At 43.2% G+C, this 15,042-nt stretch overlaps 1 protein-coding gene across 1 annotated transcript in view; it reads left to right on the top strand.

Annotated features, from left to right (window-relative positions):
* bckdhb (branched chain keto acid dehydrogenase E1 subunit beta) overlaps nt 1–14,384 on the top strand; it is a 62,486-nt gene extending 48,102 nt beyond the window's left edge. Inside the window, exons 10-11 of the mRNA XM_079503038.1 lie at nt 11,929–12,080; nt 13,635–14,384. Of these exons, the coding sequence (XP_079359164.1) occupies nt 11,929–12,069 (141 nt within the window). The 3' untranslated portion in view covers nt 12,070–12,080; nt 13,635–14,384. The remainder of the gene's footprint in view (nt 1–11,928; nt 12,081–13,634) is intronic.
* Nucleotides 14,385–15,042: the final 658 nt, after the last annotated feature.

The raw sequence follows: 15,042 nt of genomic DNA on the forward strand, positions 1-15,042 counted from the left end.
TTGCAAGGGGGGGAGGGGCAGGGTGGGGGTAATGCAAACGTATCTGGTAACATGTTATTGGAATCCCCTCAGGAATCAGGGATTCAGTCATTGACACGACAGAGGCCCTCTGGATCGTGGTGGATTTGCTAGTTATAATCTCACTTGGCTGAAAGTTAAAACTGAAACAGACCTATGTCTTGGAGTGAACGGCCTATAGCTTACAGAGGCAATAAGCCACATGGTAAGAGGCACTGACAGATCTGCCACTCGACATCCATCTCTGCTGGCTATAGGGTATATATTAGGTACCAGCGTATGAGGCCCCCATGATGACTTATAGGATTATGTGCAGGACGGGGCAGGTCAGGTTCATAACGCTGATGAAAATATGGAGATACATGGTTTCTGCCAAAAGATGAGTGATGAGATCTTCTTAGTTATCAGGACAGTAAACCAAAAGTGTGTTCTTCCCTTCTCTGCCCATCTGGTCCTCGTGACATCTATATAAGGCTGGTGCGACGGTGATCAAAGTATGTGTGGCATGTTCTCCTTGTGTGTGTGCGCCCGGTAGCAGCCAATGATTTCCAGTCTGGTCTCAATTAAATGTTCTAGAGACTTAATCACCCATAGAAGGTCAGCCAATACAACTCTCTCGCTCTCCCACTTGTCTCCTCCAAAGGCTGTGGGCTGCCTAATGGTATGTACTGTACAGTAGTAGGGTGTTATTGTGTGTGTGTGTGTGTGTGTGTGCGTGTGCGTGTGTGTGTGTGTGTGTGTGTGTGCACGCGTGAGAGAGAGTTCAGACTGAATGCTATAGAATCAGCAGTTCCTCTCATTAAATGCAAGTCTGTCTCCCTCTCTCACTGAGGGCTTTAATGACCAGTCCAATCTGGTGAGTCATTCATGTTTCCATGTTTCCACATTGTACGCAGATGACGTAAGCTGTCGGTGCATTCACTGATTGCCGTGCTCCAAGGTTTTCACTTGGTCGGCCTCAAGGATGCTTTTGTTGTAAAAGTGTTTGAGTTAGATACTTGTCTTGTGAAATGTGTATTAACACAAATGGCATTTGAGAGCGGGCTATGAAGTGGACCGCGAAAAGGCTACCAAGGGACATCAATCGTTTGTCCCTTATCTTGAAGCAGGTGTTTTTGGCCTATTAAAAGTGACAAAAAGACTTCTCCCGAGCATTCACAGTAGCCTGTCCAGGTGTCTGTGTGTGTGTAAGGCACACATGCACGCTGCTCGCCTGACTAGGTTACCTGGGTAACATGACACCGACTACAGACACCCCCCGGCCAGATGGCTACCACGGTGACTCACTGGGAAATAACTGGGATGTGGCGTGGGCTCAGCGTTGATAATGGGACGGAAAGGAAAAGTTGGCTAAGAATAGGGCTTTTAGCAGAAAGGGGCTGAGCTGTGCTAGAGCTGGCTAATGATCAAAACATTCTGAAAGTGATCCTAAATATATCGTTCACTACTGTTGTCGTTACAGTTGTAGTGTGGAGTCGGACTCACTTGACTTTCTTTTTTAAATATTTGCAATGAATTTGTTCTTTGGCATTTTTTTATTGTACAGTTGCACGGGGCCTATTTATTTTTACCCATTGTAATTTGTAATTATTAGGAGCAGTAGGAGCTATAGTACAGTGCCGGGTGAGCAGTTAGGGCAAGTGTCTTGCTCAGGGACACTTTGACACATAAATAAATACAAATAAATGGTGCTGCATTTACATAGGGCCTTCATCCAATGCGCTTTACAGAGGTTGTACATTCCATTCACCCATTCTCTCTCACTCACACACACACACACACACACACACACACACACATACACTGATGGTGGAGGAAACCATGCAAGGCACCAACCTGCTCATCGGGAGCAATTAGGGGTTTAGCGTCTCACTCAAGGACACTTCAGTGGAAGCCTGCGATCGAACTGGAACTCTACACCTAAGCTCACACATGGACTAGGCAGGCTGGGACGGGAGCCGGTGACCAATTCCCAGACGGCCTCTCTACCCACTCAGCTACGGCCACCCTATATTTACAGTTATCATTATAGTTATCGTTCTTGGTGTGGGCAGCCTTTAAGATCAGAGCCCTGTATCACTACATGGGATGGGAAAGGTCACATCAAATTAACAGAATGGGAGAGAAGTTGACAGGGAAAAGTCCAGCCACTGTTCCTATTCCTATCTATTATTGTTGCATTGGAAGGATTCAACTAAGGGTGTGTTAGGCCTAATCCTTGCACCTCAGCTTTTAAGGAAAGATCTGTGTATGTTTGGTTGGAAGTAGTTTGGGTTCAGTTTGGAGGGTTTCCATGCTCAGCATTTGGCCCAAGCCCCTCATGGTTTAATAATGTGTCATTGGCTGGCCTCTTGGTGAGTGTCTCTCTGCTGCCTGGACGGGGCAGAGTGGGGGGGCCTGCTAAAGACAATGCTTTCATGGACCTCAGGGATGCACAGAGAGAACTGGTGAATCACACTTCCTTCCCAAACTCCACAAACCTCAGTCAAAAATCTCCTTTATTTAAAAAAATTATGATTTGATCCGCTGAAACATAATCTGACCTGTCAGTTTCGCTTTAAAGGAAATTAATTTGACTTGTCCGTTTTGATTTAAAAGAAAAGACTATTGGCCTGTACATTTGTATTTGTCAAGAATGAAGCACTGCATCACACAATGACAGTTATTTGGCGTTTATTTGGAGAATTGCGGCCTGCCTAAATGGTCAACAGCTGCTGTTCACAAATACCCCACATAGGCTAGCATTATTAAAGATGATAGTTTAGCATGATACAGCTGTGCATTCTTAAACAGTCTGGTCTACAGTTTATGCCCCATCTTCCCACTACAATCAACCAACCTAGATTATACACTGTGGTCAGTGAAATAATCTTCGCTGTAGACCTACCACAGTCCTCCAGGAGACACTTGGAATGCTGCGTTCTGGTTGCACTGCGAGCACTTCTCTTTATTTGTCTGTAATCGGAATCAAGCGGATTCCCGGCATCTAAGTACAAGCCAGTGCTTTTACCGCTGAGTCATTCTATGGTTCTGGGAGACCCTTCAAAGGTTTAAGTCTGTACTGGCAGCCCAGTTGGTGTTGGTATGGGATGAAGGCACTTTTTTTGTTTTTTTTCCGGCTGTAAATGCCGTTTAGAATCAAGCAGAGCACCGGGTTGCCTGTCAGGCATGTTGGAAGTTGGAAGCAGCATGAAGGCTACATTGGCCTGGGCGCCATGCCGCCATCTTCTACTGTAAAACCGTGGTCATCTCCCCATGGCCATGTCCGTCAGGGGGTGCACTAAACGCCTTCAAAGGGACAGCGTTTATGGAAGAGGGCTGGTTTTAAGTGATAGTGAATGCGATACAGGTACCACTGGGCGTTGTAACACTTTAGGTTATAAAGCTACAGTCCACTGCTGCTGCGTATTGCAGCCCATTCCAGTTGATTGCTGAAATAACCCCAGGCCCAATTCAGTCATTAGCCTGCACTGCCTTTCATCTAACTGATGAGAGGCACAGTGAGCGGTTTCCCCACTTTAGGTTTAACCTATTTAGACCTGGGAACGATTCTACAAATGTCTTCTAAATCCTGACAGTTTTCTGAAAAACCTATGTTTCTATGTCAGTGGTGCTCTGCTCAGACATTTTCATGTTGAGGACCCCCGCGATTATATGTAATTGGCCGAGGACCCCCATCTGAAAATATGTTGTTCCAGGGACACCCAAGAAGCAAAGATTTGAAGACTTTCAAGATTTAAAAACGTTCACTCTGAAAGAATATATATTCGCACTACAGTTGCACTACATTTTCACGATTTAAAAAAAATAGCAGACCTACAAGCTCGTAGTGTAGCATCTGAAAATATGTTGTTCCAGGGACACCCAAGAAGCAAAGATTTGAAGACTTTCAAGATTTAAAAACGTTCACTCTGAAAGAATATATATATATAAGCTCGTAGCGCGGCACTCGGTGCTGCGCTATGAGCTTGTGAATCTGCTATTTTTCAATAGCTAAAGTATAACAGAATGCTTAAAACACCAAAAGGGGTTCCCGCCCAAAGTCAATCAATGCTCCATAAGTCCTTTATTTTGGTCACTTTGGCTCTAATGAAAATGTCAATTTGTTCTCTTTTTTTGCCATCTCTGTATATCTCCGTACCCCCGCGCCTATGGGACGTTATAGGCAACTCTGTATAATCGTACCAAGCCCTTACTCTGATTTATCTCTGGAAACATGGTTGCGGTTTAAACTGCTGACTGGAAGATTAGCCATACAGTAGGTTTCCCATAGGATTCAAGCAATTGTATATGTCAAAAAAATGTGACACCTGACTTGAGATCTATACGCAACCAACTCCTTGGGATTTGTTTCCCAACCTGACATGCAGCCTACATCATGGTAACATCTTTTATTAGTTACGTTAGTTTCATATTATGCTAGAATCACGTTGCTTAGACTAAATCAGTGAAAGAATTCATCCCAGCTGCCAAGTCGTGTGCTCCGTTCAATATAATAGCTGGCAGTTTGACTGTTGCTCGCTTGTAGCTAATCAGACATTTTCGAGGAGATGTAAGAAAGATAAGCATCAACATTGAATCTTGCTGACAGACTGACATTAGAAAACCAAGCCATAGGCTAAAACGGCTATGGGAAGATGTCACTCCCCCCCCCCCCTATTTATTTACCCTTCTGTGGCAGGGAGGAGCTTAGATGTTCAACTCAATATCCACTATACAGTGACATTGTACTGAAACCGTTGCTTTATTTGATCTGAACTACATGGTGAGAGGTTTTCACAACATTCTGCTCAAGAATCAAAGCCAGGCTTTTGAAGTCTGGGGTTTTGGAACCCCAGACTGTTCTCTGTTGACATTGGGTTAATATGAAGGCCTGTTATTGTCTTTCTTGGCCAAGTCTACCAAATGATATTGGCATTTATCTGCCATCCTGGAAGGAGTGCACCCCCCAATCTGTGGCTGTCTGTGACAAACTGTTAGTTGCGTGTGACAGCAGACACGATATCACAACTGCAAATCCCCCGGCGAGCTGTATTTTTAAACCAAGCCTCATTGCAGGATGCAAAGCGTTTTGGTGCTGCCAATGTTGTCATATTTTTATTCTGACATTTAAGTATATTACATATAATGATGCACTTCCCAAAAGATAAACACCGATTTGAGTGAAATCTGAGTTGTGTGGCCATTCTCTGTCCAGCTGTGGTGGCAGGCTACCAGACTACTGTACTTTTCTCCTACTTCCCGTAAGTGTATTTAGAGGTGATTACAGTTCTGATCCAGACAAAAGGGCAAACTCCCTGGTACTGTCTGTCTGTGTGTCTTTACAGTTCTGATCCAGACAAACGGGCAAACTCCCTGGTACTGTCTGTCTGTCTGTGTGTCTTTGTCTGTCTGTGTGTGTCTTTTTCTTTTCTTTTTTGCAGTGCCTAACCGCTTCAATGGACATGTGTGTCTGTCCCTACAGTTGGGTGGCACCGATATTGTCCCTTATCATTTGACCCATTTAGGCCTGACCTCAAAACTTTTAAAAATCCTTCTAAATCCTGAAAAATAGCAGACCTACAAGCTCGTAGCGCGCCACTCGGTGGCGCGCTATGAGCTTGGAGATCTGCTATTTTTCAATAGCTAAATTATAACAATGTTTAAAACACCAAAAGGGGTTCCCGCCCAAAATGGGTTAACTGTCCTTTTGCGCAGATCACGCAAACCTCAGCAAAAAAAAAGGACAATATCGATGGCCTCCAACTGTATGTATGTTTGTTTGAGAACAGACAGCTGCAATACCGCTGGGTGTCCTAAAGTGGCACTGTTGAGCAGCTTAAAGGGCTACAGTACAGCTGTTGAGCTTCACACGGACCACTATAACAATAGCACAGTACACACACACACACACACACACACTGAACCGCTCAGTTCAGTGTGTTTTATTTTATTTTATTCCACGATTATATATTTGTCTTTCTTTTCCTTTCTTTCTTTGAATGGTTTATTTCGATCTTATGCCGTTAGTACATTACAAGATGAATCATGTTTTAAACTCATTTGACATGATCGAAAAGGTATAGGCGGAAGCTGGGAGCTTATTAATGCCTATATAGATATATATATATATATATATATATATATTTATATATATATATAAATGAGCAAAACAATCTATAAAAAAATCACACCCGTGTGAACTGAGTGGTTCAGTGACGTCACACACTAACCATAGCAACCATGCTCACCTGTGGTATCAGGTCACACCCGTGTGAACTGAGTGGTTCAGTGACGTCACACACTAACCATAGCAACCATGCTCACCTGTACATGGCCCCACGTACAGGTACACGGGTACAGACACGGGTACACGGGTACAGACAAAGCTGGTTATTGGAGTGGTTTGCACCACTCAAAAAGCTAAAAGTAAATAACTGATATTCAACAAATACACACAGCAACTGCTGTTATTGCACAAGAACATGTATTGCAGTAAGAGATTATGTTTTAGCAGCAGCCATAGTGTGATTATCGCTGTGGGATAGAAACAGATTTTGAGTCTGTTTTGTCTGATGGCAACAGTTGGAACAGGGAGTGACCAGGGTGGGAAATGTCCTTTTTATAATGTTCTGTTTTTAATTTTGTATTATTTAGATACATTTTGGGGCTTTTATGCCTTTATTGATAGGACAGTTGACTGACAGGAAATGGGGAGAGAGGTGTGAGTGACCAGAGGTGGGATCGGGATTTGAGCCCACGACACGCTGTCAGGCTTGCATTGCAGCCTAGGGTGTCCACTGTCCGCCTGTCCGGACAACCACGCCGGCAGCCCGTGTTGTTTGGAGACAGCGGGAACTGTGTACTGTAGGTCTTCCGGTGTGGGGAGAGGGCAGCCAATGATCTTCTGTGCTAATGTGTTAATGACGCTCTGGAGCGGTTTCCTCTGAGCTGCTGTGCGGCTGGTGTACCACACGCATATACAGTATGTCAATATGCTCTCTATGGAGCACCGATAAAAGGACACCAGCACACTCTGGATTATTCCAACCAGTTCCTTTCCCCTCTATCAGGCGCCCCGGCTAACCATGTGAAGGCAGTATAGAGACCAGGATTACTGCATGTTTTTGTGAGGGGACCTACCTTGGGGGACACGGGGAGAACATGCAAACTCCACACAGAAAGGCCCTTTCGCCAACCCCACCCAGGGGAATGGGCGCTGATGACACGGAAGAGAGAACACGGATGGCCACAGCGTTCCCGGCGGGAATCGAACCCGGGACCTTCTAGCTGTGAGGCGACAGCTCGACCGACTGCGCCACCGTGCCCCAAATGTCTGTCTGTCTGTCTACTCTAGACTCAATGTTAATGCTCTAGAGTCTAGAGCATTAACAGGCCCGCTGTTATTAGACCCTGACCCTGAATGGCTTTTAATACTGCCATTCATCAGTCTTGTTTAAATAAGGGTTTACTGGAACAAATACCCATTCATTGCACAATGTGTTGTCAAATGCTGGGTTACGTTGAACCGTGAATTTTTTTTATATATTTTCAAGTCCATACAGACGCCAATTTGTCAGAGAGTGCACCGGTTATGTTCATGGAAAATACACCGAAATGTTTAGGCCTGACCAGACAAATCCATTCTAAGTGCACGACGCTGCATGGGCATCCATCTGCCTGTCAAATGAAAAGGTTTGGGGACCTCATCCACATGGCCCATGCTGTTCATGCACGTCCATGCTCTGCTTTCTCACTCCCAAGTTGTACTTTTCCAGGGAGAAACCTCAACCAAAAATACTCATTTACCCAAGAAGACCAATTAAAGTACTAAAGTACAGCTGCTTATCCTTGTAAGGATTGCGATATGTACCAAGCGTGACATGCATTATTTTTTTATCAGTTTCAATTATTTTGATCCGTTTTAAACAAATTAAATTTCACAGGTCCATTTTTACTTTCAGACTTAAAATTTCACTATGTACAGCAAAGGACTTCTGTTGGAAGAAATTCCTCACACATTTAGGCTACCCATTTAAGACTTTAGAGTTAGCCCACTATCTCACGTGTTCAGCCATGCAATAGACCATTATAAATCAAGTGGGGGGAGAAAAGAAAACTAAAAGTGAAACACTAACAGGACTACATGAGTGTTCTGGTATTTTCACACCACTGCAGCCATAGGCTCTCCTTTGCCCAAATATGTCACAGTCTGCTGGATAGGTCTGTTTTCCAACACAGAACTTTGCTCCCTTGGCCGAGGAGAGAGGAAAGGAGAGGAGGTGCTGGCACCAAGCATATACATCCATTAAACCTAATCACTGCTAATTAGACGGGTGGAGCAGCCTGCCAATTGCTAGGTAAAATGATGGCAGCAAAACTGCCAAGCCGATAGCAGTGCTGACACAGTGCGAGCCCAGAGCCCAGGCAGTCAGCTGACTTAGTGGGACCTCCATCAGGGTTCCTCCACCCCTCTAGTGGTTCCCATGCACTTACTGAGGCAAACATCTCCACCAGCTAATCCTGTCCTCCCTTACCTCCCTGCTCCCTCCTCTGTATGTCTGTTCTGGGACACAGTTCTCATCCCATAAAAAAATTTCTTTGGATTTATGATTAAACGTAATCTTGGGATAATTTCCCACGATATACTTAAGGCAGATTTATTGAAAATACTTGAGACAAAAAGTTGCATGAGGTCACTTTAAGATCCGCAGTTGTGTCTACGCACCTTTGATTCATGATCTCCTGGTTTCTGGTACTATATTCATAACCCAGGCGTGTTGCTACTTTATTATTATTATTATTATTATTATTATTATTATTATGTGGTACTCCTAGCTGCATCTCTTGTTTGTGTATCTGTCCAGCGACTGCAGTAGGCTACTGCCATAACTGAATTTCCCCCATGGGATAAATAAAGGTCCATCTGCCTATCTATTTGGATTAAACCATGACAAGCAAAAGAACATCATCTGTCTCTACAATGTGTTGTGTATAGCCGCAGGGAAAATAAAGTACTCTTTGATGTGCAACTATTCGTGGGCTGTAAACAGAAAGCGCATCTTGCTGTCAAGTTACAAACTGTAAAATAGCCTGTATCACAGTGGATGGGATGTGGTTAAGTGACGTCTGGGATATACCCGACCTGAGTTCACTGAGTTCCCTCTGGAAAGTCCCCTTAGCGAGGAATCCCAGAGTGGAATGTACTTGGACAGGTACAGGTATGGCATGATTACAGCGCTTCCTTCTATTTCAAAACAGGGGCCAAATCAGCACACAAAATCTAACAAAACGTTTCCTGCAAAACGAAAGCGACCTCTAAGCCACTCAAGAATAATACAAAAATTCGTCCTCTTTGATGGTGTGGTCTTACTGGAGCTGCCCTAACCCTAGAGCAGCCATGCTTGAGTTAATATTTGCAAATTTGCACAATTCATAGCATCTCTCATCATGTCTTTAATTGAAAGCACATTGGGTACTTTGGATATTAGCTTAATTCCTCAAGCCTTAGTCAAAGTGATAAAATGCCAGTAAATGTGTGTGCAAATATCTGTGGTTCAGAGGATGCACACTCCCATGCTTACAATACACAACATGACCAGCAGGAAAGTCACTTACATCTAGACACGGACGTAGACATACAGTAATTTCCATGTTATGAATACGTACTTGATCCTCCGTTTGTGTAGTTAAGAATTAGATTTAATCTTTAGACCATTTTATGAATGAGGCCTCTGGCCTTATACCCACTGTTTTGGGAGGCCCGTAAAACTTGACGATGATTCATAGTTTAAGCATTTTACTGCAGTAGTAATATATATGCTTCCTCGTATCCTGCTCCAGTAGACTTTTATTATCCAGGATATCTATTATTATTTTTAAATAGATGTCTGTTTTGTAAGCAAAAAGCCAGGTGAGGTCAGATAAAAGATTCGACCTGAGACAGGATGAATGTCGGACTAGTTGGAAATAGAATTAATAACGTATGATCAATGCCACGACCACAAACACATTTAACCGTTTCCAGTAAAGACAACTAATAAAAACAATTCTACCACTTAGTAGAGGTGTAGAGGCAGCTCTTTCTTGATTGGTTAAAAAGTAGCCTCACGTAGCCATACTAATATGATATCACTGCGTAGATATTAGTCTCGTCCCTCTCAGTGTTAGGATTTTTTCCAAGGGGCGGTTACAAAAAGATTAAAACGGACTCTATTGGTTAGACGGTCCTACAATCATTCAGAGCAGTGCAGCCCACTTGACAGAGCGCTCTGGGGCTCCCAGGCCGTCACCATGAACTTTTTGCCCGGGTTTAGTGCATCTCAGTGGGGACACAGAGGGCCTGGTGACGGGGGGAGTTCGCGGAACTGCCACAACGCAAGTTACCCTAAAAATGGCATTCAAATAAATTAGCTAGTATATATATATATATTCGCTAGTACGAGCACAAATGTCCCGTTTACTGCTATGGTGGCATCTATCTTTGTTGTGAAAAAGGAACAAATCTCTTGCAATGTCCCGCCCCATATTTGCATACTGGGCCCTTGTTGGTTATAGCCTGGTTCCAGACGAATTTGGTTGGTCCTGCGCTACTTCAGGTCCGTGAAGTCCTCCCACAATTGAGAGGGTCCAGACTTAATGCCTGGGGCAATTTGCATTGCAAAGGCAGATAAGGCTGGCTACACGATGCTAGACCTGAAGGCTCCTGACCTGAAGTTATTAACATTCTAAAATTCACACAACTATTATCCTCTGCCAGCATTCTAAACAGTTTCACGTTGTTGAAAATCTTTGATATGAGCGCCGAGCGGCCTTTACAAATCAGCATCCCAGGACATGCTGTCTGTGCTGGAAGAAGCTGCCTCATTTGGCCTTGCCTGTCCTGTGAACTCCACCTGGAAGCAGAGCAGCAGACTCACGCAGACTCGCTCCGCTCGCACTCTCCCTGACGCCGACTTTCTCCAGTTGTGTTGTTCACAAGCTGTGAAACTATCGGCAGACTTAGGTCTCCCTCAAAACTCTGCCAGATGTTTTATAAGAGATGAAAACCGTGCAGAGAAACATGGAAGTTCTGCCCTGCCAAGCCAACACCATTGCAGGGCAGAACTTGGAAATAAAAAAGTTGGGATTACACGGCCTGCTGAGTTTTCAATGCCGTCACTGCTCAGAGGAAGAGGTCAAATTCCCGCCTCAGTCGAGACTGATTAATACAGACAGCAGTGCGCACAAAAAACTGCCCTGTGTGTCGTTCATTGGTAGTTCTTGCATTGTGTGATTGGGGTTAATTTGGTTGCTTGAGCTGTGTGCAGATCACAGCACACTCTGACAGAGGGTACTTTAGGTCCTTGTCAGCACACGTGTGCGTGTGTGTGTGTGTGTGTGTGCGCGTGTGTTTTTGTGTGTGTGCGCGCATGCATGTGCGTGCGGCCGTGCGCATGTGCGTGCGTGCGTACGCTCATGTGGCTAAGTGGGGGGTTTGTCCCCTGTGGAGTGTTTTTGCCAACTTTGTCCTGCTTTGACTCAATGGGAGGTCAAAAGCCAATGAAGAGACATGAGTGATGGCTTGTTTTGCAATTCAGCCAAATCTCCTGAGCCCAACTGTGAGCAGCCTGCATAAGTCATTTTGGCTCCTATAATGCGTGTCAGAGATGGTAATAATAAATGTGAGTGTTTAGCTACAAGCAGAGATCCTGCAGTAACTGCAGCAAGTGATGCAGTAGTCTCTGAGGACAACATAAATTTCCATGCCTCAACTCCCATTTTCATCAAGCGCATTCTTTTGTGAAATGTAGCCTCTATAGTACTGTATGTAGCAGCCAGTGGGGTTTTCTAAAGTGCATGACACTGTCTCTGCCTGAATGTAAGATGTTTGATTGCTGTCAGATAGCTTTAGGCTAACGGTCATTCACCTCTCTCTGTGTGCGTTTACAGGAGCAGTGCTTCCTGAACTTGGAGGCTCCGATCGCCAGGGTCTGTGGCTACGACACACCCTTTCCCCACATCTTTGAGCCGTTCTACATCCCTGACAAATGGAAGTGCTTCGAAGCTCTCAGGAAGATGATCAGCTACTGAACTGCTGCTAGGTACGTAGGGTTGGCAGGTTGCTGCGCTTCATCCATGTTATTGACTACATCGGTTACGTAAATGCATCGACTTTCCACATCCATGCATCAAGGCAGCATTTGTTTCATTTATATTGTAAGCACTTCTACGTATTACATTCTTCTATCATTTGTGTTGAGCAGATTTACTTTCTACTATGTTGCCTCTAATCTTTCAAATCACCATATTGGCCGCAATTACATATAGCTAAAGCAGAACCAGTGGTTGAGGTTTTCTGAACATTTATACTAAATTTATTATAAAGTAAAATCATATTAACATTTATACTGAAATATGTATATATCAATATTACTATATTATTTAGATGCATTTTCTGAAGAAAATGCAGCATCTAACTCAAGCCTACCTGTGCGAGTCTGCGGACACACTTATTAATGTGATTGGCTCACTTCCTATTAATAGCTAAGCCATTCAATGTATACGTTTACGCAGTTTGAAGCTAGGATGCTTTCTTCAGACATTAAATGTTGGCATTTAGGAAAGCCTTGAAACGCCTTGCTCCTAGTCTCACGTTACGAGACTGTTGCCAAATTCAAACTCGGGTCCTCAAACTCACAAGGTGTCTGATGGCTGAGCCATCAAACACCCTTTTGGTGTGCCTTGTTGCTGTAATTATTATATTTTGGAAAACAGTTGGAAGATTATTTATTTATTTCCCTTCTTGGTACTACCTACTGGCAGTGTTTCTTTCTCTGTCTCTTACACGGTATAGTATTCTATGATGGCCTTCTCCCACAGTAAGTAACTATACTTATTGTCAGCATCAGCCAGAGCGTGGGAGTCTATCCCCGTTTCACAATGCGCTAGACCCCTGGGAGATAGATTGCTGAGGTGGAGATCAACACATACAGTACCATCAGCTCTCAGTATTTACAATACGCACGACTTGACGCACTGAAGCCGTGCTACTCATACGCTGAGTTGGTCGTGCCTAGGGATCGAACCGATGACCTTGTGGTCGCTCCACCGACTAAGTAGCAACCTACAGTAGAGCATTCAGGCTGAATGTCATCATTGTCCGCCACGCTAACCTAAAGAATAATGAAGCCTATTTGAGACGTACAGTATTTCATTAAGAAAAATGCCCCACCACCTGAAGTTAGAACAGAACTAACGAAACTGGTTACACCTTATTACCGTTTGAAATATTATATATCATTTATAATATAATAATATAAAATGCCTCTGAAAACGGTGAGGCAATCACCCCAAAACATTAATGTTTATCTAAATGATGTGCTACTGCTACTAACTGAAACGCTTCGTAGCAACACTGCCGCCAGTGTAAAATGATAACCTGGACCCTTGAGTGCCATTTTGAGCACCAGTCATGAAAAAGAAAGCTTAGATAAAGGAGGTAGTAAATGAAGACGTACGTATTTGATTCCAAGTGTAGTTAGTTACCCTACCTCCCATCCTCCCAGCTCATAATCTACAGTATTCCCTCCTCCTCTGTGCACCTGCTCTGAACAGCCACTTTCAGTTTGATATAGTGAAACTTTCTCCATTTCTAGGACTCCAATCGCTGGTGCATCTGAACTCTCCTTCCCTCTTCATGTATCCAACCACTGGACAACAACCATGAAAAAAAGACTTTGTTGACCATCTGGTCATGAAGCGGTGCCCAGATCGGTTCCATGTTCCATGCTCTCAATCTGACTGTTACCCCTGGATTAGTTCATATACCGTATGTTCTATTGAATAACACAGAAGACCACTTTATCTATTGTATAGGCTGTAGGTCTCTAGTATCCAGATAAACCCTTAAAAGGCTAATGAGACAAATATGCCTTAAAACATTATACTTGCTCTACAACTAAAATGTAAAAATTAAAACACCTAAATAAAAAGTATTTAAAATATTGCTTTGATGCTCATATTATCCTTATGAAGTACTAAGTTGTTTTATATTAGCATATGCATTCCATAGGGCTGACCACACATGGACATATGACATCATCAACTTGCGACAGGAGCAGTTCCTATTGCGTTAAAGATTCTTTGTTTATGAAAGAAATAGAATATTTATGGTGGTTTTATTTTTTAATTTGAGTTGTAGAGGGCAAGTATTTGTATGGGAGATTGTAGAATTGATGGTGAAATGTGTGTTTCTCCTTTGTTTTGCGATTACTCTGGATTGAATATCTCTTTACTTTTCTAACCTTTTCTTGTGTTTGACCTGCACTAAACGTAAATATTCTAACATCTGTGTTTCTGTGGTTTATAATAAATTGTAAAGAAAATAAATTATCAACATCGGGTGATACATTGTGGGTGTGATATGTCCTTGAGCACTATTCCATTACAAACTTCTGTCCCTATCATCATTACCAAGTAACACAAATGGACCAAAAATAGTATGCGTGTCAAGGCTTCTGATCCTCCTGAACCTGTCCCTTCCAGCCCATCTGGTCAGAAGTTGACAGTGACTTCAGATGCCACAGCTGCATGGAGATGCAGCACATTTTGAGCTACAGGCCCTTTTTGAAACTAGCTCCTCGCCACTCGCCCTACACACTTCCACTCGTTTTTTCTGAAGAAAAGGGGAAAGAACCTAATCTGAAACATTAGGGGAATCGATCACATATTTAGCTCACATAGGCCAATGTCTACATGAAAAGGAACTGAAAATGGATTACCATTGGTATTGTAGTAGTTTTCTGTGAATCTACCCATAGCGAGTTTCCCAACCACATCAGAGGAGTTTGAAGATTCAAGATTTTTTTTATTGTAACATCCGTATAAGTATAATTATTGGTTTTCGGCTCATTTACATTGCAGCAACAAGTAAAAATGGAAAGATAATAACAGTAGAAAAAGCAATAAAACTAGTACCAAAAACATAGTACAATAGAACTTGCACAATGTAAGGTGACTTTGTCAGGTGCTGTTTGCATCGGTCCTATACTTTTAATTTTGTGT

This window comes from Electrona antarctica (genome assembly GCF_951216825.1).
Source record: "Electrona antarctica genome assembly, chromosome: 6".
NCBI lineage: Eukaryota > Metazoa > Chordata > Actinopteri > Myctophiformes > Myctophidae > Electrona > Electrona antarctica.